We start from the raw sequence: 26,908 nt of genomic DNA, 5'->3' as shown, positions 1-26,908 counted from the left end.
CAACCTGGAGTACACACAGAGAAGAAGGAACCTCATGAGCCACCTGCAGCTGTAGGCGTGACTGAGGGGTAGATGGCAATAGCAGAATGTCTCAGACCTTGAATTTCCCAAGGGCAGCAGCAGGACTGGCTTCTCTAGGACTTCTGATCTGCTGATAAAGCCTTTTGCTCTGAAGAGCTCGGGTGTTTTGCTGGGTTTTGCTGAGAGACAAGCAACAGGCAGGAAGCAAAGATGGCAAAGTCTGCGTGCTTTTCCAGATAATGTGGAAGCAAGTCATGGGTAACTCAAAGTTCACTCTCGTTTTCACTTATTCAGAAGCCATTTCTTTTCCTCTGTAACAGGACTAGGTTGCTTTTACAGGCCCTTATTATGGGCCAGCCCTTGTGACACTTTCTTGCCCGGTGCAGCAGGAAAGTCCCTGCTCCACAGCATTTGCAAGCAAAAACTAGAGGAGTTGGGAATGGGATTATCCAGCATTACAGGTGGGGACCTACCTGGGCACAGAAAGGAATTTAGGAAAGAATTGGGAATTGGCTTTCAATCACGTGCAGCTCAAGTCAGCTTTGGTTTGCTTCAGGATAAATGGCAATATTCTAAATACTGGGGAAAGAGGAGGGATGAAGGAGGGCAATACTACACTACTGATATGTATTCCTGAGGGTGCTGCCCATTCCCAAGCATGGGTCCCACTGGGGTGCCCATGGGGGGACCCAGCACCCAGGCAGGGTCCCTGGTGGGGGTATCACCAGATCCAGAGGCTGGAAGTTCAGATTCTGCAGAGGGGGATGCTCATCAGCTGGACTTGCAGAGGTGCTCTGACACACCACAAGAAGAGCAATGATGAAACCTCTGGCTCACAATTTTATAATTTCTTTAAGGAGTAACTGAAGTTTCTCAGCTGTGAAACCAAATAGCTTTTATTCTTTCATGGGGTGGGTTTGCCAGCCATCTAAACGTGGCATGGGCTGGGAAACTTCTTAACTCGGGACCTGCAACCTTCCCCATCCTGCAGCATCTGTGCAGCTGATGTGAAAGGTGAGCCTTGCTGTCTGCTGCAGGTCTTCAGGTGTTTCTACCTCTTCTGGTGTCAAGAAATTTTGGAGACAGCCCTGAAGATTCAGTACAGGGAAGGCTGTGTTTGCTCTGTTTAATAGTCTCACCATTAAACAAGGCATGGGAGGTGGGAGGCGGGAGGCAGCACCCAGCAACCAGTCTGGTTTATTAAAGTGATGTTTCCAAGTCACAAATGTCTTTTGCTTTGTTAGTGTCACTTGCTGAAAAGAGCAAGGAATTGAGTAGGAGTCCCACGGAGTAGGAAGGGATATCAAAGCTGGGGCTTCACTGGACTTCCCTCCACTCTCCTCCTGTGGGGACAGGGACTTAGGGGACACCATGCTTCTCAAGCAATGCAGCTTCACTGGGGAAGAATTTTACCCACTGGATGTCTTTTTTTCCTCCTGGGCTGATGCAAATATTTTGTGCCCGAGTTCCTTTCCACGCCCTGCCTAAGGGGACTGTCAGGTTCAAGTCACCGTGCCCCAAATTCCCCGCCAGCTTCCGCGGGACAAAGCAAGAGGCACCTCCTTCCGCCCCTTCCCGCAGCAGGATTTGAATAAGCAGGTGAGAGCATTGGCCTCCCTCGTTAATGCGTTTGATAATTGACCAAGCACTCATTCCTGTGGGAGGGCGGCGTGCCCAAGTGCAACTTCTCTGCATCCCAGGACCCCCGGCCCTGCCTGCCACCCACCATGCCTGTCTGCTGCCTCCTCCTCCTTCTCTTGGGACTGCTCCTGGAGCTGGAGCCTGCCTTCTGCCAAGAAGGTAAGTGCAGGCAGCTGCCTGATATCCCGGGGGAAACGGGGGCAATGGGAAGGCAGGAAGGTGTACCGAGCTCCAGTCAGGTGGGAACTGCTCGGTGGGGGACAAGAGACAACTGTGAAAGAGCCTCTTGGGAAGAGAAAATGCTTCTCAGCTCCTACCTAAGCTTGAGCACAGGCTTCACATCAGAATGGGTGGGTGCCCCGTGGGTTGGGAGGTCTTGCCAGAGCTGGGGCATGGAGACTTTCTGCCTGTTTTGCCGAAGGCTGAAACTGCGACCTGAGGTTTATCTTACCTGCTTACGTGGAGATAAAGCAGCTCTGATTTACCTCTAGCAGGACTGTGCACCGAGATGAGTAATCTGTTTCCTTATGGCTTTTTTTTCCCTTCTTTTTTCTCACTCTCGTCCTTGGGCAAGTATTGTGCTGGGTCACTCCCTGAGCTCGCAGATTCTCCTGTTAATATGTAATTTTGATCATTGCTGAGGAGAGAGAGCAAATATTTTCCTCTGTAAAATTGCCCTCTTGTTCCCTTCCCAAAAACTTAATAGAGAAACTTACTATGACTAGGGCATTATTTTTAGGAAATTCGTTGAGGGGTTTGTCTAATGCTAGAAATAATGAGGAATAATTAAAATTCATCTGGTGCTGCCAAAGTCCTGGAAAATTCCCTCCCCCCTTCTCCTTCTGAAGCCCCAGCCCCGACTGCTCTTCTTGTGTTTGTTTACCAACTTGCTGAGGATTTAACAGCCCGGGGTCTCCACTGTCAGCAGGATTGAAAGTTCTGCTGTTGCTTGAAAAGAGTGAAAAAAGAAGCCCTTTAATGAGGATTCAGAGCCTTGCACAGCTTCCTCAGAGAGTGGAAAAGACAGGGGCCAGCTGATGGTTTCCGAGCACTCAGGGAAGATGCATGAAAGAGCAGATCTGTGTCTTCAGATTAGCTGTTGAGTATGGAAATGGAGTTACAAGTGTATGGGGTTATTTTGGCATTGGCACTTCCCTTGGTCTGGCTTGTAGCTAGAGATATGTGGACACACATCTACCAGGGCTGCAGATTCCACATTGCTTAGATTGGCTTAGAAGATATTGTTGATGAGGGAAAACCCCACCACTGACATGGGGCAAAACAGAGAGGAGGTGGCAGAGCCTGAGGGACAGGCTGTCCCGGGTGGGGCATCCCTTGTAAAGCATTTTTCCAGGAACACAGTCCTGTTTCCACAGGTGATACTCATCCTTTAAGCCATCTCTTCTGGAATGGCAGCAAGGTGTCCTCAGTGGGGCTCCACTCAGGCAGTGCCCCTCAGGGCTGGTATCCTCATAGTCACACCTGAAGTAGATCTTATCAAGGTCTTGCCTCTGCCTGGTCACCATTCCTCCTTTCTTAGGCCCATGCAAGTTCCCCATAAGAATATTTCAGCCCAATGTGGAGGCATTTGCCATTCCCCTACCACACTCAGATCCCCTTGCAGCCAGGTCCTATGTGGTCTCTCAAAGCCAGAACCCCTTGATTTTTGTTTCATGTTTTTTCTTTTGGCTTTGAATGCTTTGAAATCTGGTGGGAACAGCTGCCTGGGTGAGGTTTCACTTGCAAAACATCCAGTACCTTCTGAGCATGGTTGCTCCAAGGAAATTGCCTACCACTTATCTTTTCCCCTCCTTTGCTGGAAGATCACGAGATCCAAATTTGGCAATTTCAATCATAACTGACTTCATTCCCTGGTTGACCTTGAACTCCCTTAACCCCAGCAGAAACCTCATGGAGGGCTGGACATGACCACCTCCTCCAAGGCTTAGGCTGAAAACCCTGACTCTGACAGGAAAAATAAACTACAACTAATAAGTAAATGTGGCCAACAGCCAAGGGCAGAGCAAGGGAGGACACAAAGTGAGCTAAAGCTCAGCCAGGAGGCAATAGTTGGGTTTGGGGCTGCACTCCCAGGGCTGGTGGGCAGCAGGGGCAGGACCATCCTTGGCCACCAGGCAGGGCAGGAGGGGACCAAATCCTGCACTTCCCCACTGCCACCAACCCCTGGTGCCACCACTCCCTGTTACCACCACCAGCAGCCTGCTGATAGAATGGTATTTCAGTCAAAATATGCTGATAAAAGAGGGAATTTCCATCTGAATTCCTCCTGCTTGAGTTTTGGCCCAGGGATCTTGCAGTAAACATGGCAAGTGTCTCTGTGGGGAGAGGGGGCTGAAAGGTGCTGTTCAAGGCTGCTCTCACAGCCCCTTGCCCAGGAGTGCCACCACTTTCCAGGCTGGCACTACTGGTGAGTCAGGTGGCCAGGCTGATTTCACTTCCAAGTGGAAAACAGAGCTTTGTTTTGTGGTGGGTTTTTTTGTTGCTGTTTTAGTTTATTGGTTGGTTTTGGGGTTTTTGTCTGTTTGCTTGCTTTATTAATAAAAGTCTCTTGCTGGAGGTATTACCAAAGGATGGGCCCCTTCCCCAAAATGAAAGGAAGGAGAGGAGAACTGTTAGCAGCAGCACCAGTGTGAAGCTGGTTACAGATGAGGAGTTTGCACATTTGAAGCACACAGCCCACTTTTATTGCTGCTAGTAAATGTTATTTTCTGTTTATAGCAGGGATTTATCTCCTGTGAGACAGATGAAGTGTTCAGTTAGTGTAAGGTTACTGAGTGAGACTGAACCATCTATTGCTCGTCCTGAGGCAGCTCAGCCTTGCAGGTATCAGTGGCTAAGTCTGGGTCTGAATGTTCTGAGAGTGATGCTGGAGCTGGCAGGAGTAGCATCCTCCAACTGCCCCATTTGCCCATGCAGAGAGACCCCATTTATGTGCAAGGGTTGGTGTTTTGATCAGCAGATGAGGAAAAACATGTATGAATAAATAGTAATTAAACCCCAAAGGGATGCGGCTGCATGGATAAGGTGTCCATTGGTGTTGACACAATAGCACTTTAGGATAGCTTGGCCCTAAGGATGTTTGACTACATCTGAATGCTCCATTGTCCAACAACCAGTGGGAGACAAGGAGCAGCCATCCCAGCAACAACTGGGACAAGGTTTCCTCTTCTCATTACCCTGCCCTTGAATTCTTCCCACATCCAGGAATGGGTCTCACAGCCTTCTCACCTATGGCTGGATCCCTGTTTAGGTCCAGATAGAGGAAAATGAATCTGTGAGTCCATCCCATCCTGTTCAGGTCCCACCCCCCACCCCCCACTACCCCAGTGCTGCATGGCCCCCCGCCAGCCTTGCCTGCCCTCTGTACAGAGGTTGTTGCTCTGAATGCATCAGCCTTCAATTTCCTGTCATAAATCAGCTGGCTGCTTTGGAAACTTTTGAATGCTGCATTTTGCTAAAATTCACAATGACAACTGTTTGCTGTGAGACTGACAATCAAATTTTACACTGTCCCTGTGAGGGGGTCCTTATTTTACTGGTCAGTATTTGGAAAATATCCCAGGAATGATGTCTATGGCATCTGGGGATGGAGAATAAACAGTTTGCTGAAACTCCTCTGCTTTATTCCCCCTGGTAAATGTTCTCCTTCCCTCCCTTCCTCCATGTCCCCCAGCCCTTTTTTTTACCTGCAGCATATGTATAGGTATGCATATATGGGGCCCCAGAGCTGCAAGTCACCACACTCCACATTCAAACACCAGCAAAACTACTGTTATTTGCACTTTATTTTATTGTTATCACCCAAGTAAGCTTGCCTGAATTGATGTGTTCTGCTTGGCTTTGCAGGACCAGGCTCTCAGCTGGACACTCCTGAAGGTGGATGGGAGAAACTCGTCAGATAAATCCTGAGGATGAATTTCTAACACATGTCTTCTTCTTTTCCTGCAGCCCGGGGCAGCCTCCAGCCATGGTCACAGGGTGTCATTGCAGTGGTTGTATTTCTAGTCCTGGTGGCCATCGCTTTTGTGGTCAACAGGTTCTGGTGTAAGGAGAAAGTGTAAGTGTGGGAGGTTGCCCGGGTTGAGCTTAGCTGCCTGGGCACGTGTCATTTCCAGCAGCCTTCATTCTCGTACCAGAGCTGGGAACACTGTGATCACTGTGCTGGGAGCTGGGCGGGGAGAGCAAAGACTCCCTGTCCTCATCTCCCTGTCCTGGTCTCTGCTCTCTGTTACTTATTGCCAGGTGCAAGCTTGCACCATACAAATGCTGCCATGACAAAGTGCTGTACTGGGAACAGGAGAGCCACAGCATCATGGCTGGTTTACATGGGCACGTGTTCAGGGGGCTGGCCTGAGCCTGGTTTTCAATGGTTTTGGGGGTACAGTTCCCATGTGCCTTGCATCTGTGGCATAATAAGCCTAAATCAGCTTTGTTTGCAAAGCAGACAGAGCCAAGTTGTGAGAATGCACTGAGAGGAGCTGGCTGAAGAGGGAGGTAGCCCAGCCATGGCAGCGCTCTCCACCTGGACCCCATGCCGCAGGCAAATGAGGTGGCCTTACTCATCAGAAAAAGACTCTGTGGGATGGGTTACTTCTTTTCCACTGCCAGCCGAGCAAAGCCACAGGCTTCTGCTCCTGCTCAGTGAAGCAGGGCCAGCTGGCTAAGTTGCAGTAACCTGATCTTGAATCTGAGCCCAAAGTCAACAGGGGATGAAGACCGAATGCAACCTGTAGCCTGTTTCCCAGTTCCTCTGAGCTGGCATGGCTGCTTTAGGCTTTGCACCCAAAGGTGCTGGAATCTTCCTGAACTTGTGCATTCCTGCAGCCTCTCCAGGCTAGGGAGGTGAAGAGTTGGGGTGTATCCTGATGCTCCACAGGTTGGCTTCAGCCCCAGATGTATTTAAAGGGGGCCCCTTTGGGGCGCATTCAGGGTTTACACATAATGCAATGTGTGTATACATTTATGGTTTGATTCGCCAAGACTACATGTCTTTGTTTGTCAAAGAGGAACCTTTGTCTTCAAATCAAAGGAACCCCCAGTCCATAGAGTGGGAGGCAGGGATGGTGTTTCCCACTGCTGCTCATGCCTGGCTGCCTCTTCCCAGCCCAGAGGCAGAGGATGTTTTGGAGGGCTTGAGAGGGTCTGGCACCTTGTTTTAATTAATCTGGCCTTTCTTCAGAAAAGCGGGTAGCAAGGCTTGGCAGCCTGGCGCCCTGCCAGCTCTGTACTGTCACTGTGACAGCAGCTATCAGCTCTAGTCACTGCTTGTTTATGCCAGCCTGTTCCTTGAAGAAGCCTCTGATATTGCCCTTAGGCGAGTGCTGGAGGAGGCAGAGATGTGCATGCAGGGCGGACCTGCACCTACCCTCTGCAGCTAAACCCCCTTGGCACAACTTGGGCTACAGGCTCGCTCCAGAGCTGAGCTTTTAGACTCTGGCTGAGGTTGAATACCCCATCTTTGCCCAATGGTTCCTTCTGCAAGTGATCTAGACTCGCCCCTGAAAGAAAGCAGCCCTGCTTTGCTCACATAGACATGCACACGTACAGCCGTCCTGCGCCAGAGCCTTGACTGTTCTCTCTGTGTCAGTCAGGATCCATAGGGGACTATTTTGCAACAGATTACAAAGAAGTAGACTGGAAAAACCAGTTAGTGGGAGAAAACAATCCCATGTATTGTCAATGAATCTTGCTGACTGCCAGCCTGGTGCTGGGAGTTCCATCTCCAGACGCAGAGGTTGGCACTTGGCTGGCATCTGGGCACAGCCTCTGCAAACCTGCAGTGAGGGTGTTTCTCCTCGCCCTTGTCCTGGTGGGAAGGGGGCTGAGTTGGGTGTCTGAGGCCAGGATCACATCTAGGTCCCTTATTGTCTCTGTAGTGTCAGATCAATCCCTTCCTCTCTGCAATCATCCTTGAGAAGCTCCTTCATTGCTCTGTCTCAGCTCCTCTCTTCTCTCCCTCTCCAGGGAAAATGCTGAAACGGTGGTGAGTGTAGAGGACAAGCAGGATGCTGTCATGTCCAATGGCCATGAAGGGAGATACGTCTCAGCTGCAGCTGACTTCAGGTGAAGGACTTGCTCAGATCTCCTCCCCATGGCTCTCAGGTTCTGTTCTGCTCCCCTTGGGGACAGCTCAGACATGCAGAGCCAAGGTCTCTCCCACTAGGGGCCTTACATATAAGGATAAAAAGAGGCTTTTATCCTCCAGGGCTTAGGCGGGAGGCAGGGAAAGGGAGTATCCCAGTATCCCCTCCTCCCTCATCTCTCCCTTTCTCTGCAGTGAGCCCCATGACCCATCCATCACCTTGCAACCTGCTACACCACATTTTTCTTATGCTACATCACACCTTGCCTACAGAGGAAACCACCAAAAGCGGCCACAAGTCACCATATAGATGTTGACTGTCAAAACAGACCTCACTAAAATTTAGAACAATTCCCACCCTACACTTCGCTTCCTTCCTGGCAGGATGATCCCTCCTGTCCTCCCCACCTCACCCCTCACACAGCTGGCACTGGCAAGGTCAGGACTCCAGTGGTGGCTTTGGGAAGCCTGATCTTGCTGGAGGTGAGCTCAGCATTGTGCTTCTTCCTCCCATTGCAGGTCCAAAGAAAACCAGCATGCATATGAGAACACTGTGGAGCCCGAGGAGAAGGTGATCACCACTGCCATGTAGCAGGCACCCAACCAGCCACCCTCCTTCCTCCTCTAAATTTGCTTCACACTGTCGTGAAGGGCATTTTCACAGAGACCCTCTGCACTGGCACACCCTGTGTGTGATGGGTCCCTGACCTCTCCATGGCACCACCACCTCCTGATCTTCTGCTTCTGGGGCTGGTGTCCACATGGACTTCAGTCCCCAGGAGAGGTCTGGAGGTGCCACCCCTCCTGTCTGGTGGTCACCTCCACCTAGTTGGCGAGTTTGATGTCCCAAGTCCCAGGAGGGTGTTGACCTGCTCAAGACACAGAGAGGTTCCCACTGGGTGCCTGGGACCTTCCTGCACCCCCAGTCACCCTCTGGCTAGCTGCTGATGGAAAACCTACTCTTTTCTCCCTGATTCACTCTCCTTTTTACAAACTACACCATGCATTTTAATGTCAGAACAAACCTTCTCCCCTGTACATATCTCCCCTCCGAGCAATAAAGAGAATTGTTGCCCCTATGACAGCAAAGAGTGTTGTTTTGCTAATCAGCCAAAGGACTCTCTGGCATCTCAAAGCTATCCCAGCCTTCAGGCAATTGGGAAAATGAAGGACATCAGGGAATGCTCAGCATTTGGACTACCCCAGAGCAGCAAGGTGTGGCTGAGCATCATTCACCATTTGCCAGATAGGGAAGTTGAGGCACGGCACCAATCTAGCAGTTCCCAGTGCTGCTTAATGGGTGAAAGGCAGCACTCCCTGAATCCCACTGACCACAGACCTACAGCCCACTGGGGGTCATTCCCAAGGCTGGAGGCTGTGACTGGTGATCACTTATCATTACTGCCGGGAAGTGGCTGGGGGCTGCTCCAGGCATTGCTGGCTGTCCTGGGTCAGCTGGCTATAGTGCAACCTGCTCCTGCCAGGCTGTTCATTAACCAGGGTCCATCTTTTGCTGTGGTGGGGACAGTGCCAGGGCCAACATGGGAGCAATGAATGCTTCTTAATCATAGCATTTGAAGACTGAAATGAGAGTACTATAATGCCTTGGCCATCTCTGGAACATGAGTTATTCAAGTGGCATTCAGAGTCCTCTTCTTGACAACTGAGGAAAGGATTAAAGGACTTTGCAATCAAGGGCAGCCCAGCAGGAGCAGGACTGGCAGGTATGGGAGGTTTATAAGAGGGGCATTTTTGGCAGCCCCTGGTTTCATTGGAAGCTGGGTGGTTTTAGGGGTCTGCTGTTGCACTTCCTGCAGGTGAAGCTGCTGATGTCCCAAGACGGTGGTGACACAAAAATTCAGGCAGGAGCCTTCCAGTAACAGACCCACCTTGAAAGGCATTTTCTCTAGAGACTCAGGTAGGTGAGTATTTCAAAAATGCCCTCAGAGAATTGGTGTTGAGAAATCACAGCTCCTGTTGAGAAATTGCAAGGGAGTAGAAGAAAACAGGCAGAGGGGTTAGAGGGATCAAGCCCTCAGATGCAGAGGCATGATGACCGCATCCTCACTGTCATATCAGAGCTGTTCCCTTCTACCACCTTCCCTTGGGCAGCTGGAGGATAAGCCAGCCTCAGGCTGGGTCCTGGATCTCCCCACTCATGCCCTTATAGATGCTGCTCTCCTGACTTTTCTCCTACAGGTGCCAAATGTCACGTGGGTTTGGAAAAAACAAGCTTCCCAGGGTTCAGTGGTACTGCTGTGCTCAGCAGGGTTTAAGGATTAGTCATTCCATGTTCTCGTGGCGTCAGCACTTGGGCTGGGGGTGTGGTGAGAAGAAGGGAACCCATTAATTTTTTACCTCTCAGTTGCAAAAGGAGTTAGCAATGACATCCTTATAATGAATGAATAATGGTAGGAGGTTTTTTCTTGCCTTGTGCACACCCTCAGCATGTGACAGATGCCTGAGCTGTTCATCCTGCAGTGCTTGGATGCAGGTTTGGAGTGGAGGTGTGCTCGGGGCTCAGTGGATCTCAGTTTCAGCATCCCTTTCCCCATCAATCTCTGCCATGGCCATAGGTCCAAGCAAGGAGAAAGATGGGGCTTTACTGCTGGACATTTTGGGCTAGTCCAGGAGCCTCAGTCCTTGGTCTTGACAGCCAGTGCCTTGTCAGAGTCCACTTCCCTGGGGAAAACATCTCATGCAAGAGCCAGTGCTACCTCCTCAGTGGGATCTCACCTCCTCACTGTCCATGCTGCTGTACTGACTCAATTTCCCTTGTCCAAGAATCACAAGGCAAAGTTGACTAAATGAAGCTGCCTTCCCTTGAGCTGTGCAGTTGCCTTGCAGATGCTTCTTGGTGTGATCCTAAAAAGAACAAAAGAGAGCGAGCATAAATGAAATTTATTGTTGGAAAATCTTAATTAGATTTTAAGCCCCAAAGGGAGAAAAGTGAGGTATTATCTGACACAGCTAATGAGTGTTAAGGGTCCATTGTTATATTTCTTGTTTACCTTTCTGTACTGGCTGATACAGCCTGGATCCTCGCCTGTACTGCCATAATTAGGATATCTCATCTCTTGCTGATAGGGTCGGGATGCTCTTCAAAGCACAATGTATCCCTCCCTGGTAGGATGAGCGTGATTGGGATAACAACTTCTGATGTGCCACTGCTTGTGCCTTCCACACTGAATCTGTGAGCTGGGGAATGTCCTCCAGAGCTGGGGCTGTACCTGAGAGCCCTCAGGTGATGGGCAACTCCCACAGACTCTGTGACCTCTCCGAAGGGGCCTGAAACAACTTGCCTGGGGACCAAATCCTCACCAACACCTCTCTCCATGCAGCATGGGGGAATGACTGTTTCCCGTACAGTGAAGGGGAAGGACGCCATGGGTGCCCCATCATACCTCTCACTCCATAATGCCATTATTTCTGAAGTTTGGGCTTCAGGAAGATGTCCAGGGTTGGGTTCTGCTGCAGACAGGACCATCTACTTTTGGGCAAAAGATATTTAGGGTGGGTTTTTTTGCATTGCCACCTTGTTATAAGATGTATTACAGCTATTCTTTGTCACCTAGCAGAGTGAAACTCACTTCTTGGACCCCCAGATAATGGGGCATCTTGTTGAAAGCCATCTTTACTCTGATGCTTCCCTGATCTCTCCTAAGACTCTTTAGCTATGAAGGTTTAAGATATTTCTGTTCTAGCTGTAACCACAATCCCACAGCAGTTTGGGCAGGTGGACAACTGCCATATAAATTATTGCAAGGTAGTTTAATTAAAAACTTGCCATATTTAGACAAACCGCTGCTGGAAGAGTCACCAACTCCAGCCCTGGAACCAAACAGTGCAGTCTGGGGTTTATGTCCTGGCACTGGGCACCTTGACACCCAAGAGATGTGATTTGAACCTCCAGAAACAAAAAGGGAGCCTGTCCCACCATTGTAGTCCTTTGAGTGGGGAAGAAGCTCAGCCACCCAGGTGGGAGCTGGGAGCACTGCATGGAGGGGTGGCTGTGTGTGGGCAAGGGGGCTGCAGAGTTTTTGGTCTCAATTCAAGCCACTGAAAGCCAGAAGTAAAATACCATCCATTGTTGGTTTATACACACGTAGTAGCCAAACAAACATCCCCGGAGCCTGTCCTTATCACTTTATTACACCTGCTAGAGTGAATAGATTAAAGAGGATGGGGGAGGGGAGAGAAAGCTGAAGAATCCAGCAGAAAAACTGGGTTTTGGGATTGTTAATTATTCTCTGGGGTCTCTAATCTTTAACTGGCAAACAGCATCACTAACTGTCTTAAAGCCCCTCCTGGAACATCCTGATAATAAGCCATCTGCATGGAGGCACCCCGTTATCTGCCCTCCTCCAGCCGCTTGTGACATGGCTGGAGTGGGAGATAATGAATGTGTGGTGTGTAATAATGACACGTCATTCATGATTATCGGCCTGATACCCAACCTTTTAGCTCCATTGTTTGTGTAAAAAAAAAAAAGAAAAAGAAAAAGAAAAAAGGAGAAGGGAAAGAGGAAAAGGAGGAATTTTTGGTGCTATGGGCTGTCCCAAGGTCCCTAAAGTGTCTCCCTGCCAAAGGGGCTGTCTCTCGTAGCATCTCCCAGAGGGTTTGTTGATACCCTGGAAGGACTCGCCCATCTATTGGAGGCTGCTGTAGCCATGGTGATGGAGGAGCGAGCTGAGACAGCACAGAAATGTCACTGCCTGGCAGGGAGACATTTGGGGCAAATACTTGAATGATTAGATCTGTATCAGTGGTTGCTGCCCGGCTCCTCACACAGCTCCTTTGCTGCTCTCAAAACCGTTTGGTAGTGGCTTGGGCAGAGGAGGTTATCTGGTACATGCTGCTGTCCAGAAACTGCCAGCATTTGAAGGTGAGGGGTGTTTGGGTTGCTCAAATTGACCTGGCTAAGCTGAAAAGTGGAAGAATTTTCTGCTGGTTGCTGCTGCAGCACAGCTCCATGATGCATTAATGCTGTGGGACCTTCCCCCCAAATCTTTGGTCCTTCAAACTGCAAACCTGGGTTAAGCATGATTCTTAATGGTAAGAGATTTTAAAGTGTTTGGCTCATAACTGCCTGGAGTAATGATCCAATTTTTTTGCATTAATGGCAGCAGTTTCTCCTCTCTGTCCCAAATAGATTTTCAAATAGTTTCCCTTGAGAAGGTCTCCACTGGAAGCAGTTGGAGTTTGGCCATTTATAACCATTTATATATCAGGATGACTCTTGGAAATCAATTGAGCAGCTTTGGTCAAGGCAGTGAACAGGGTGATGGACTCAAAACTACACTCAGGAGTGGTCAGCAGCGGGGGGTCCTCATCAGATCTAACTTGTCCTGCTCTGTCCTTATTCCCCTCGTGCCCAAACCAGAAGATGCTGCAGTGACGTCTTCAGGTACCACCTAGATTCCTTTGCAACACACCACCAAGGAGACTGGGATGGCTCTTTGTGTCTGAGTGCTTCTGAAGCTTGTTGCTTGGACCACCTGCTGGAGAGTAGATAAGCAGAGCTATGAGGTGGCTTGCTTGTTCCCAGATGGGTGGCTGAAATGTCTGACAAACAGGACTTTTCAGTAATGGAAAGGTGTATCGAACTGCTGCCCTCCGAAGGCCTTGTGATGATGTAGCTGGGGAGAAGCACAGCTGGAGTTTGACCTTTTAGACCAGCCTGAGTGCAAGGGTGGTGGCATCAGCACCTACACAGCCTGCATCCAGTCTCCTCCTGGAACTTGGTCACCAGCTGCCTTGCAAAATAAAGGCAAGCTGCACTTTGCTGGTTAATCATGGTATCCCTGTCCCTTTAGGTACCCAGACAGCCAAAACAAAAGTATGGGTCCAGCCCAAGGATGATTTTTTTCTCAAGCTGAGGATTCAGCAGGGAGCAGAGATGGGGAGCAGGGGGCCTGAAGGTGTTTAGTCAAATGGGGAGATGCTCAGATTTAGGTGTCTTGGTCTGGCCATCAGCAGAGGTGAACTGCCTAGAGATACAGACATTCTTTGGATACATTAGTGCCTGCAGCAATTCTGGACATTCCATTGCTGTGGATGAAAGCTGAACAACCTTGTCTGTCACTCTGGTATTGTGTGTGTGCAGCCCTCTGTGCCTCAGTTTCCCCTGATGCCTGCTGAGTGCCTGGGCACTCTCAGTTACAAACTTTCCCTGGGCTGTGGGTAGTACCACATCATGCGGGTACTATGACAGACCAGTGTCTGCTCTGCTGCCCTGCACGGCATAGGGTGGCGATGGGGATGTCCCCAGGGATGGGGCACATCAGCTGCCTGGCTGGGCCTGGCCATGCTCCCTGCAAAGCCCAGAGGCTTTTACCAGGGACCAGGGACGACTTTTTCTGAGTCTCCCACTGCCACCTAGTGATCCATTTCACACCCTGGGCCTGCAGCTCACCCAGATGGTCCACCTTGGCTAATGCTGGGGAAAGGCTGTCTGTATCCCCAAAACAAGCCCGATCTCACGGCCAGTGCTCACCTGCATCCCTTGGGAAGGTCACTCATGTATTGAGGGGTCAGTTCTCAGCCTCTGCAGAAAAGGATTTGAGGCAGACTCGTACTTCATCTTGGGGCTTGTTTTATTTTGCAAGCTGATCTTGTTCTTACCACCAGTGTTTTTGTGTGTGTGGTGCGTATTTGTGTTTTGTTGTTTTGTTTGAGCACAGGTCATTTCAGTTGTGTCCTTACCATAAAAACTCAGAGTCAAGGTGAGGGCTTGGTGAGGTATGGTGTGGGAGGTGTGGAAACAGGCTCCTCAGGCTCAACAGGGGCAAATCCACCCATGCAAACAGTGCTTATGGCTTGAGAAAACATTCAGGGCTGCACCCTTGGGCACAGCCTTGCCTCTGGCTTGCTGGGCCTCCTCCTATACCCCCCTGACTCCTAAATGCAAAGGAAGCCAAAGACATGTCTGGAGAGCATCCTCATAAGGCTTTATTCTCATTTCAGAGATGAGGACATGCTGTTTGTAGTGGGATGAGTACTTTCTCCAGATTAGCTGGTGACACGTCTCTGTGCTGGCTCCTGAGCACCCTCAGGTCAAGGAAGTTCAGTGCTGGGGCAGAAAAAGAACATAGGCCTTCATCTCTATAATGGTGGGAGCTGTGCCAGCCCCAGGACAGGAATAATTTGTAGGGTCGTGCATGGGGATATGGTGCGGCTTCCAGGAGGAGCTCTCCTGCTCTGACACGCCCAGGCTGGAGGCAGAAGGGCTCTGTGCTGGGGCACTGCCCAGGCTTTAGACATTCATACAAACCATGTCAGCATTGTTTGCTGCCAAGCCCAGCCTGGGGACTGACAATGGTACAAATCCACAGGTAGGTGACAGAAGTCCTGCCAGGCAGTATGTGATGCCAGTTTGGAGGTGAGATGATCAGGTCACAGACAATGCCCATGGAGGTGAAGGCTGAGCCACAGCCATGCTGTGGAACCCCCTTAGCAGTGCTGCTTCCCATGCAAGGAGGGGTCCTGCACCTGCTGGGTTTAGTGTGTGTGCAAGGGGGCTCAGCTTGGCCCCCTGGACAGCAACAGTGAGGCATTAATGTGGGAGAGGTCCAGTGTGGCCAATGTGGATCTTATTCCCCTCTTAAACCTCTGGGTGGAGGGTGACACTTGGAAGAGCTCTTGCCCACCTGCCATAGTGCCCCGTGAGATCAGCAGATCTTCTTCAAATGCAGATGTATCCCATTGCTGGACCTGAGGACTATCTGAGGTATCATTATGGGAAGCTTGGATGCATCTGGGCAGAGCTCGAAGCGGAGGAGGGTCAAGGCCAGTGCCACCTTCATCTCATTCATGGCAAACTGCTGCCCAATGCAGTTCCTGGTGAGAGGATGAAAAATGCTCTGATTTCTGCCTTTGTTCCTGACAGCTCCCAAACTGGGCTTGGCCCATGTGCAAGCTGGGGAACCTCCAGTTGTTGCAGGGGTGACACCACTTTATCTAGGAATCTCCTGATGCCACACCAAAGTGTACCCAGCTCTGTGGTGGAGTATTCCTATTTTTTATTAATAAGCATTGAAAAAGGTATGAGATTGAGAGAATGGGGACTTAACTTCACTAGAAAGTGCAGCCTGGATCCAGCTAAAAGTCCAGACACCTCAGAAAGATTGTTTCTAGGTCTGTGTGGTGATCCTCTTGCAAGTTATGAGACCTCAGTATCCTGCATCAGTTTGTTGATACATCATGGGAACCACAGAGACTTGGACCCAGCTTGGCTTTGAGGTGCACTGGGATTTGCCCCTGAACAAGGGAGCCTGTGCTCCCAATGCAGGCAGCAGAAAATGTAAACACGTCCACAAAGCTACAAGAAAAGTGTATGAAAACCTATAGTGACCATAGAACTTAGGGTGTGGAAAATGCTCTGGAGTTGATGAAGCATGGAAATCCTGTTACAGGAGATTCTGTAATAGGAGATCCTGTTAGGGAAAGCCTGTCTGAGTTGGCCAAGCCAACTTACTCATGGAGAGTGGGGGAGGATTATCTTCAGTAGCTAATCCTGCTCTTAGCAAGGTCTCTCACTCAAGGCAGCCTAATGGGAAGGAGAGGGATGAAGGATCTCCCACCTGGGTCCAGCAGAGAAAGGCAGGAAAGCATGGGAGTGTCTCTGTGCTGAGTTCTCTGGAGAAAACCTCAGAGGATCATAAATCTGTGGGGGCAACAAAGATCATTTGGTCAGTGTTTGGTCTGTTATGAGCAGCACCAGGTTCTTCCCTGGTCCCCAGTTTAGGGCTGGATGTAGCCCCTGATCTTCCACAGGGAGCTGCAGATGACAGATACGTCTTTCTACAAAGCTGCTGAGTGGATCTCCTCCTTGGAGGTATTCAGGTCATCCACTACAACACCCAAGATGCCCGCAGGTGTTTTCTCATCCATGGCAGCAATAATGAAGTCAGACTCCCTTCTTTCCAGGGATGCCTGATCCTTGATCTCCAGACAGCCACTGGACAGAGGCAGCTGTGCACCCTCCTTCAAGTTTTCCATCTATTTCTTGAAGCCTCAAAAATATCATCTTCAAATCACAAATCACATACTATCTGGAGGATTTGGGACTTCTCATACCCCTCTAAGTCTATCCCATGTTACTGAAAGTAGTCTGAGTATCAATGTGTCATCATGCACAAACAGAGACTATTCAACATCCTTTCTCAGCACTTTTTCATGTTCAAAGCCTCTGGGGTGTTTGGTAACTCAACTGAACTTTTCATTTGGATATGGACTCTTGGAATGAGAAGGAAGAAACAAACATAGCAGGGAGACACAGCTGCCTTATTCAAGGGGAATGGATGTTTGGGCTCAGAGATCATCTTCCCTTTCTTGTTACAATACCTCAGGGTCCTCCCACACATCTCGGTTTCTGTGAATACCAAATATGTTCAGTCCAACCTGACAGCCTGTAAAAGAAAAGTGGATAAAAGCTCATGACACCTAAGAGTGAAGATGCAGGAGAGGTGTTTTTGGGATGGTCTCTCTCACTGGGGTCTGCAGGGGCTGTTGCAGGAGGCCTGACAGTGATGATGCCCAGCCTGTCGAGGTAGGTTAGCTCCTCAAATCATCACACAGATGAAAAAATGACCTTAGAGCTGGGTCCCTTTTTTCTATCTTTGTATCACTTTCACTTGGCCAGGAACAACACTCTAGAAGTACCCTGTGAGCTCTGTGAACATCCTGGTGTCCTGGAGCATGTCCTTGGACTCTCTCTGGCCATCCTTTCCATACTCACCGTGGTGGCAAGCTGTGATAACCCTGTATAGTCCTTTGAAGACAGAAGAGAGGCTGGAAGACCCACTTTACACCCCCCCTCCCCCCCCTTCCCCCTTCCTTCCCTGCAGCAGTGGTAGCAAGGATGCCCCAGTTGTCACAGACAGGAGCATGAAGCATGAACAAGCTCAACAGACCTGCTGGCAAGCTGCGTCCATCAGGAAATGTGATGGGTTTAGTGAGCTGTCGAGACACAGAAGGAACTGGTGGGAACAGACGCAAGCTCTCTTTGATGCACATTGTGGTGTAGGTCATCTTCCCAAGGTCCTCCCTGAAAGCAGACTTGATGTCAGTGCACTCAATCCGTTTGTCTATGTCATTGATGTAGATATTAAACAGTACTGGTCCCCGTACAGACCCCTGAGGGACACCACTTGACACTGATCTAACCTCGACATTGATCTATTGACCATCACCCTCTGGATGCCATCTTCCAACCAATTCCTCAAACACTGAACAGTCTCCCCATAAAATACTTATCTCTCCAATTTAGAGAGAATGATGTTGTGGGGAATCATGTCAAAGGCCTTAAAGGGTAAGTGAAAAGAGTTCAAAGTAAAGGAATAAGAAGTCCTAACTTACCACTCAATGGTATCTCGATCTCCCAGGATCCCCTGGATCTCCTCCCTGCACTGTTGCTGGTACTCTGGATGTAATGCCATGCAGTAGAAGAGCCAGGAAATTCCACTGGCTGTGGTATCATGACCCTCAAACATGAATGTATCGACCTCAGCACGCAGGTCCTCATCGGAGAGTCCAACTCCATTTGCATCCTAATGAAGAGGAGAGGGTATCATTCTTAAGCACACAGGTATTTTATTTTTATACCCAAAGGACTTGCATGATTTGGTGTGTCTTGTGTTTCCCTGTACATTAGGAAGTCAGAAAATGTATCCAATATTTGTGAGAACAGTCAGACCTGCTGATTACTGACTCTATAGTCAACAGAGCTACAGAGCTAGACTTTAATGGGAGATGAGTTCCTACCCCATCAGAAGGACACCTTGTTTGATAACCTACCAGTAATCCCTGTTACACTCTTCAGTAGTTTGGTTTGGATGACTTTTGCTTCAGACTGGGACACAAGAGAAAGCAGCAGCTCCAGAAAGACAGAGTGAGCACAGAGTCTATCTCCCTCCTAAACAACAAACAGCAGCTTCTCTCCAGAGTATCTGAAGGTGTCTGTAAAGGTAAAACTACCAAAGGTAACAAAGAAAATCTCTTGAGAGGACTACAGACAAGGTGATATCATTGTAACCTTTCCAAAGACCTCATTCTTCTCTAGTTTTTGACAGTTCACTTTTTTTGAACTGTTAGTGTGCTCAGTGGAAATGATCAAGAAAGATGGAAGTCTGTCCAAGGTATTTATGTTCACTCACTGCATCTCACACTTTGGTATTTCCTTCCCTTTTCATCCACCTTTTGCTAAGCTGGGAAAGCTGTTGCCAGCAATTCCAGACCAGGGCTGGATGCTTCCCTGCTGATGCACCCTCAGTGTGGCACAGGTGTGTTCTTTAGCATTTGAGATTATAATTTCAAACATTCACCTTGCTACAAAGAAGAATGTCCAGAAAATCCAGGTGCTTCTTCTTCTGGATCTTGTCAAGTTCTTTCTCATTGGAGAGCAACATCTTTCTTTCTTTTATTACCTTATCTGCAGAGAAGAGTCATCAGTTAGACGCCTCTGCAGAGACCTCATGCACTCCACCCCAGGTCAGCAGCTTGGACTCTGCTTAATGTGTAACCCTCTGGTCAGTGCCTGCTGCAACCCCCTTCTGAGCCACTCCAGGTGCAAAAGCAGGGAAAAGTTCAGCTGAAGGCAGAACTGGAGAGAAAGGGGGAGAAATACCTGTGTGGGTATGAGCCAGCTTGCAGGCATCCTGAAACTCATGGCCTTTGCGAGTCAAGTTGTAGAAGACATCCTTGAAGGAAAAAGTCTGGATTCTTTTGCTCAGGAGATAGCTCAGGTCATAAACAGCTCTAATATAATAGTGTGAGTTGCTGTAATGAGGTCAAGGTTACAGCTGGTGTTAGCAATGTGAGTGGCGGAACTGGAGCATTTGTTTTCCCAGGATCTGGAAGTTCAGGCACCAACCTTTCAGTCTGACAGTTGGAGTTAAAACTGAAGGCGCATTTCATGATGCTGTCCAGTGTCATCAAGCTGACATCTTGAAAGAGCTCCACTGACTTCCTCTCTGTGCTCTTCTTGTCCCATTTATCCTAGATGTGGGGACAGGAGTAAGGAGAGACAGGATACCATCTACAATCAGCTCCTATATTCCTGTCCTTCCCAGATCTACACTGCTAATTAGTTTTTTTTTCTGCAAGCGGAGGCCCTAGCTCACTATATATTCTGTGAATCTAACTGAACTCTTCTGTGCATTTCCTTTTCCAGGTTATCACTACTGGGCTAGGAAAGGATACTCTAGCAGTGGTTGATATTTTTGGGGTGAGGGGACCAATTTCAGAACTTCAAAACTACTTCAAAAGTTCCATAAAACTCTAGAAACTAATGCAGGCTCTTTCCCTCACTCATTTCCAGATATGATTATTTTCACCATTGCACAGTTGAAAGTAAAAGTAGCAAGAGTGAGGATTCTTACCAGCATTACTTTGACCGAGTCTGACATCAGGGTCACGTAAGATTTCAGCACATCATAATGAAAGGCTGGAGTGAGCATCTTCCGGTGCTGGAACCATTTGGTTCCATCCAAGATCAACAGCCCCTTCCCTGAAGGCAAAAACAGCAAAGGTGCAGTCAGCTGCTCCAGGCTCTGATCACAGCTTTGGCAGCCTTACTACTGCTTTTGACTTACCAATCCAGGGAACTAGGAATTTGTAGGGTACACTGGCCTTGGGATCTGTAGAACAAAAGAGATATCAGAAACGTATGAATGACTAATGAATTAACAACAGAAAATTCAAGATAAATTGACATTAGATTTTGCTCTCTAAATCACAAGGTAGAATTAATATAATTTCAATATATAAAACACTCTACCACTAGAGGCAGAGTTTAAAAGCAGCCGTCTACAAATATGACCTCAGTGGACCTGAAAAAAATAGAGAGAAAGGTAGAGCAAAAAGTGTGTGTGGAAAAGAAATGGCCATGGCAAATCCCATGGTTGAGAGAAACGGATGGAAGTAACTGGAGATACCTATATGCTACCACTCACGGGCATTATGATCCATGGAAGTGAGCAGAGGAGAAGACTTAAGGTGTTTTCTGAGAGCCACTGCCATACCAGCTCACCTATACTACTGGATTTACTGGGAAGCATAAACATAGTGGTGGTAGATGCCATAGAAGGAAGCAAGACTAATGCTAATGGAAACAGAGAATTGGAAGGAAGAGGCACCTGGTCACTGTTTTGCACAAGAATGCAAACTGCTTCACGAAACCTGGGGCAGGCTGAGAGTTTGTGAAGTGGAGCACAAGAGGAATTGCAATGACTGTGAAGGAAGCTAGCAGAAGGTATGATTCCAAGCAAGTTTTCCATGATTTTTTTGGTAGAACTTCTCAAAGCCAGATGTAGAGACTTACCCATTCGGCCAAGTATGCTTTTGGCATATTCCGGATGGTGGACTATTAGAGCAGGCAGGACTGGTCCAAACCATCTGGGAAAGGCATAGGGATATTCTTCTCCCCATGACACTAGCTGATGTAATAATTTTTCGGAATATATCTGCAATGAATGAGAGTTAAGCAGGGACTGAATAAAGGCAGAAAAAGAACATGCCAAGGAGAGCAGAGGTTCAATTTGCCCTTTCATGGAAAGCACATGCAAGACATCCTCTCTTGGGATATGAAGCAAGAGTGGTCGGACTTGCCACACAGGGGTTTTACACTGCAGGTGGGGAGAGGATGGGCATTGCAAAGGGACTGTACACAAGTGGGAAAGCTGCCTAAGCCACCACACCTCTGCAGCACAATGCAGCTCTGTGGGTTGTCCTTAGTTGGGGCTGGCACCTTAGCCTGGCCTGAGGTTGGAGCAACTTGGTGTCATACTTGGGAGTTACAGCTGGCATGGATAATGCCAGGATGCCTGGTAGACAAGCCAGGAGGACCAAGGCTGTTACATCCCTGTTCCCTAACTTCAGCAGTGCAAGATGGCATGTAATGTGAAAGCAAAATATCTTCCCTATAGAATGATGAAAATGGCTGCATTAAAATGCCCTGGTTTTGTGGCCGTGTCTTCTTCAGTGGCTGTAGGGTTAAAGTTCTTAGTGGCAGAAGTTTTAATGTAGAGAAGAGACATATGGTTGCTCATATTTAAACAACTTAATGAAAATACCAGAAATCACCTAACTCCATGTTTAAGCACATGATTAAATAGAGCACGGCTCTGTTTTTTCCCAAATGATGCACATCTCATATCCAGGTAACCCTTCCTCCTGCCCTGCAGAAGTCTTGGCACTCCCTGTGCAGAGGTCCCCTTCGACAATAGCAGGGGGTATGCACACCCCAACCAGTCCTTTCATTCTGACTGATACCTTGCACAGTGGTTGGGACAAACCCGCCCTGACCGAGTCCAGCTCACTCCTTACCAGGTGATTGTGGCCATAAAGCCAATGTTTCGGGGGGCCAGGGAACACCTCCAGAGCTTTGATGAGTTTCCTCCTCTCCCAGTAGAACTGGACCACCTTCAGCAGCACAAAGATTACACCAAACACCACGGACAGCTGCAGGACGACAGCAGAAGGTCTGGCTATGTTGTCCAGCAGAGACACCATGCTGCTCTGGGATGGCCGACACTGCCTTCTTCTTCCTGTTTCTCTTCTGCTTCTCTCACTCCTGCACCTGATGGAGAGTTCAGTGAGGTAATGATTCTCTCACTCCTCCTCCTCCTCTTCTGGAGCTGAACCTGGTAAAGTGAAGCTGAACCTGGTGAAGTGGAGCTGACAGCAATTTATAGCAGTAGAAATATCAGGATAAAATAATGCGTCAGCTCTGCTGGCAGGGCCATCACCTGCCACTCCCACCCACCTTTGACCTGATTCCTGCAACCTATCCCTGCAGCCCATGGAAACAAACAACCTGTGTATATTTCTTACTTTCTTTGAAGTCCCATACAACCCAGCAGCACTGTCACACACACTCACAGTTCTCCATGCCCAGGTGGATGAAGTCAGAGGAGGAAGGAGGTTAGAGGTAGCCAGGCTGGGGCTCTAGCTGAGCTGTGTGCTGCCTGCAGACAGTTCAGGTATGGAAGTCATTCATCTGTCCATGAGAAGTGAGGAACAAACAGGCCACATCTTCCCAATGAGTGAGCTGGATGGGTTCACTCACCTTCATCTGTAAAAGCAGCACTCTGAGTGACTGCAGCATCACCCTGCTCTGCCAGGCTATAATCGAGGGAACAGATATAACCCCAATAGGACATGGCTCTGTTCCCCAAAACCTCCTATCACAGACAAGCCCTGAGACAGAACTGCTGCCCAGAAGGGTTACCGTGGTCAGTAGATAGGACAAGAAGAGAGAGAGCAGCAGAGCAGTAAAATGAGCTGCAGCAAGGTTGGGGGCATGTCTAACCTGATGGGGAGGTGTGATGCTAAGGTCATGTTCCCTCTACAGTCCTAGTGATTCCTCCTTCCCGTATCCACATGGCATTTCTGCATCCTCCAAAAATGTTTTGCATCACCACACTTACCTTTCCAATGCAATGCTTGATTGGGCTCAGGTAGGACCCTTCTAGAAATCCCTGAGCAGATCCTGCTTGTTACCTGAGCTCTCATTCCATAAGCACAGAAGCCTGGAATGGCAATGCAGAGTTCGTGAAGGACTTGGGCTGGAAGCCTGCTCTGTGAGGGTGACTTCCAGGCATATATTGCAAAGAGGAGGATCTGAAGATGGGCTGAAATAACTTCCTGTTCTTGTGTTGGGATATTATGAGGATCAAGTGGGTTATCAGTTGCTGAGGCTGATAGTCTGATGGGCTACTACATAGGGGCTGCTGAACTTTGTGAGTGGTTCTCTTCAATGTAACACATCTCTGAGACCAAGGTCTTCTGATGTTTTGAGTACTTTGCTTTAGTTTTTAGTCTAAAATATGCCATGTCCAACTGAAAACCATGTTTCCTGCTTGTAGAGTTATTTTATTTTAAAAAGTACAGTTTATCTGATGTTCATTGTTCAGCTATATAATTTTTGCAGGGGCAGAGACATTGAGATCATTGGCTGAAGCAAACCTGCACAGATGCACTGAAAATATTTTAACTCCACACACAGAAAGAATATATGAACACATGTGGCAAGACCTACTGTCTGGGAATTGCCTGACTCCACAAAACTGTGTCAAAGTTAGTGGAGTGACTTTTCCCGCAGCTGGCTCATGGCCTATTTGTTAACAAATGATTGCAAAGACAAAGTGATAGGTATAGGCGGTACCATTCATATATCAGTCTTAGGGAGATTTAAAGTGCCTGGCTGCTAAGAACCCATGTGAGGGATTACTGTCCATTGCTTCTTCATGCTGGTAGTAAAAGACTGCTCTAGAAACACACTTTTTTCTTGAAAGACATAAACTCTGTTATCTATTCTCAGTCTGTTCCTGGGCTGCAAATACCCTTTTGTTAGTCTGCCAATGTTGTCTGTACAGTAAGTTTCTTTGGCACTTCCCTAGTGGTTGCCCAAGTTCCTCAACGGGAGTAAGGTGACCCAGTCAATGCTGCAGCTATCCACACGGCATGGGGTTTTAGTTAACAAGGCAGAAATGTGCATTGAGAAGAATCTATGACAATGGAAAACCGCTTTTATCTGCCCAGACTTGGTGCTTTGGTTGCTTGAGCCTTGTCCTAACACTGTTCTTCAACTACACAATGTGACTGTCCCCTGAACTGAACTCATGTAACATGAACATACATTAGATGGTGTCTCTGGTTTTTCAGATTATGAAGAAGAGGAAAGGGGATATATTCTCTGTCTGACATTAATCATCCTGCTTTCTCACCATCAATTGCTGACACACTCCTTTTGTTGCCTTGGAGAAGATCCCTGGCAGGCATTACACTGAGCAGCATTAGCTTTTCACACACTTGGCCACCTTCATGAAAGTTAGTGTATCTCATTATGCGGAGCCAGCTGAATCTGTGCAAAAGTTGAGGAGAGTTAAAGGTTGATCTTTAGGAGGCAGAAGGCTGCAATCTTTCAGGTTAGGCACTTAGGGAAAGCTTTGGTTGTAGACAGCATAAGGGACCCAGTTTGGCATGACAAGTTCACACTTCTAAGCAGGAACATCTGACTACAGGGATCCCATGGCCATGGAAAGTGTAGCAGATACATCTAGGACACATCTAGTACCTCTAGCTCTTCTTAGGATCCTCCACCTGTCCTGCAGCACGGTGATTAGTGGGTTTCCATCCGGTGAGGAGGCACTGCAGGCTCGTTGGCCAGCTGGCTGCAAAGTGTGAGGGTTGCAGTTGATTGGGTGGCTCCTGCTGATGCTGCTTACATGCCTAAGGAGAAGGATGAACATGCAGCACAAGGAGCCATTTGTGTGATGTCTGAATCAGGTCCATGGCTCTGCAAACTGCCTTCAGAATGTGGGGCTGGCTTAAATAAGCTGGGCAAATGAAGGGTGTGAGGAGATCAATGTTACCCAGAGTTTGGACAAGTCTGACAAGTTGCCTGGCATTAACTCTGAAGTTAGGTTTAAGGGGCATGTGCTGAGACACCCCATTCCCCATCTCCCTCATGGACTCCGCCTCAAAGCTGTCCCTCCTCCAGGCTCTTTATCCTCTTTATCCTCTCAAGCAGTTCTAAAATGGCCTAAGACAGCTATCCTCTTGTCTCACCTTGCCTGGTAATATGGATGGGAGGGAAGAGAATGGGAGCTCCATGGGACTGAGGACATTGCTATGGCTCTATCATGGGAAGACCTGCAGCACAGTCATAAATCCAATAATGTTATGTAGTTGGGTGCCATACAAGGTCCACATAAGGAAAACAGCAAGGTCTGAGGGTTGAGCCTCTGGTCGGTGCTAATAGAGCTGTTTTGCAGGGTCCCGTGGCACTTACATAATTATCAGACTAACTAATCTGGATCCGGCTGGCATCTTTCATCAATCGCCTACAAAATAACTCATAAATACCCCAAAACCTACAGGTGGAAGGTCCAGACCACTGAATCGAGTTGCTGATGCAGGCACAGATGAAATTTTTATAGCAATACATAAATTCTCTGTGGTGACAAAGTCCCTGGACAGGGGTTCTAACCATGGGTTACTGAGCAGGGTCAATTTTTATTGAACTGGCTCCCTTATAGTTATAAAATAACCAGTAACAACTGTTGCACATGGGACCAAGGAATATGGGCTGTCTTGAAGGTCAAATGAGATAATTAGCACTGAGCTGATATAGAGGCAACATAGGAAACAGAATGACTAAACCCGCATTTATGGGGATTTGGAACAAGGATCTCCACTTGAGTAACAGGAAAACTGGATGCTTAATCCAGCCTCTAGCCTCTGCATTCTATTTCACTGAAGGAGGGGAGAGAAAAGCCTTTGTCATGTATTTCAGAGGTTTCATGGCCAGAGGGGCTATGAACACCTTCTAGCACTTTTTAGCAATGCCTGGGGAATATAACTCAGGGGGTTTTGCAGAGGAAGAAACCATGGGAGTTCAAATGGCAAAGTGAAGTGGCTGCAAGTGGAGAAAGGGGAAAGGAGACAACACTGGTTTGGTCATTGTAAGGGCTTGGGACAAGACCAGAAACAATCTGTTTAGTACCAGGAGAATCTACAGCCCTGTTGCCTCCTGGAGCCCTGAAAATGTAGGACTCCAAAAGATCTCAGGATGACAAAGTGGGTACAAGGGTCTTCTGATAGCCAGAGAAGTCTGGGGAGGCTGGCAGGGTGAACAGAGTCTTGGCTTGACCTTCTGAACATTTGAGGCTGGTGAAACAGAGCTGGGTGTTAAAGGACACTTGGAAGGTTGTCAAACATTTGCAGAGAGCCTCTGGAGGGTTGGCCTGCTACCATGGATGTCCACGTGATGACAGCGGGCCATGACAGATCAGGCCATCAGCATAAAAGAAGCCCCCATCACATTGAAGAATGTTCATCCCATAACACAACTATGGACTCAGCAGGCTGTGGAAGTTGCTTTCAGTGTCTTGAGAATTTCTCCACTTACTTTAAACACCTAAACAGAAAAAGGAGAGGATCTTCTTCACAGTTTAACTCATACTGTTGGCATTCATTGCAGATAGACTGGTTTATTGAACAGGTGAAACTTGGTGGCAAATGGGTACTGTGCCCCAGAGTATGATCTTGCAGCAGCTGCTTTCCCTGGTTGTGCCTGTGTTTATTCAGATAGGAAGAAGAGTCCGGGCCCATCTGTCCCTGTGAGTTCCTGCAGCACTT

The 26,908-nt window shown here is 48.4% G+C and overlaps 2 protein-coding genes across 2 annotated transcripts; one reads left to right on the top strand and one right to left on the bottom strand.

The window, feature by feature from the left end:
• The first annotated feature begins 1,558 nt into the window (after positions 1-1,558).
• On the top strand, positions 1,559-8,844 carry PDZK1IP1 (PDZK1 interacting protein 1). Its single transcript, XM_071565480.1, has 4 exons — positions 1,559-1,821; positions 5,632-5,740; positions 7,648-7,746; positions 8,285-8,844. Exons 1-4 carry the CDS (start codon positions 1,749-1,751, stop codon positions 8,355-8,357), a joined length of 354 nt encoding a protein of 117 aa, XP_071421581.1. The 5' UTR covers positions 1,559-1,748; the 3' UTR covers positions 8,358-8,844.
• Positions 8,845-14,694: 5,850 nt separating this feature from the next.
• Positions 14,695-22,477, bottom strand: LOC139676346 (cytochrome P450 4B1-like). Its single transcript, XM_071565213.1, has 13 exons — positions 22,091-22,477; positions 21,087-21,228; positions 20,359-20,403; positions 20,146-20,273; positions 19,638-19,762; positions 19,392-19,543; positions 19,090-19,196; positions 18,125-18,315; positions 17,680-17,813; positions 17,111-17,175; positions 16,348-16,430; positions 15,415-15,604; positions 14,695-14,837 (listed from the first exon to the last, which is right to left on the bottom strand). Exons 1-12 carry the CDS (start codon positions 22,274-22,276, stop codon positions 15,436-15,438), a joined length of 1,527 nt encoding a protein of 508 aa, XP_071421314.1. The 5' UTR covers positions 22,277-22,477; the 3' UTR covers positions 14,695-14,837; positions 15,415-15,435.
• Positions 22,478-26,908: the final 4,431 nt, after the last annotated feature.

This window comes from Pithys albifrons, chromosome 10, assembly GCF_047495875.1.
Source record: "Pithys albifrons albifrons isolate INPA30051 chromosome 10, PitAlb_v1, whole genome shotgun sequence".
Classification (NCBI taxonomy): Eukaryota; Metazoa; Chordata; class Aves; order Passeriformes; family Thamnophilidae; genus Pithys; species Pithys albifrons.
The sequence above is the reverse complement of the archived record's forward strand: the minus strand, read 5'-3'. Positions and strand labels throughout refer to the sequence as shown.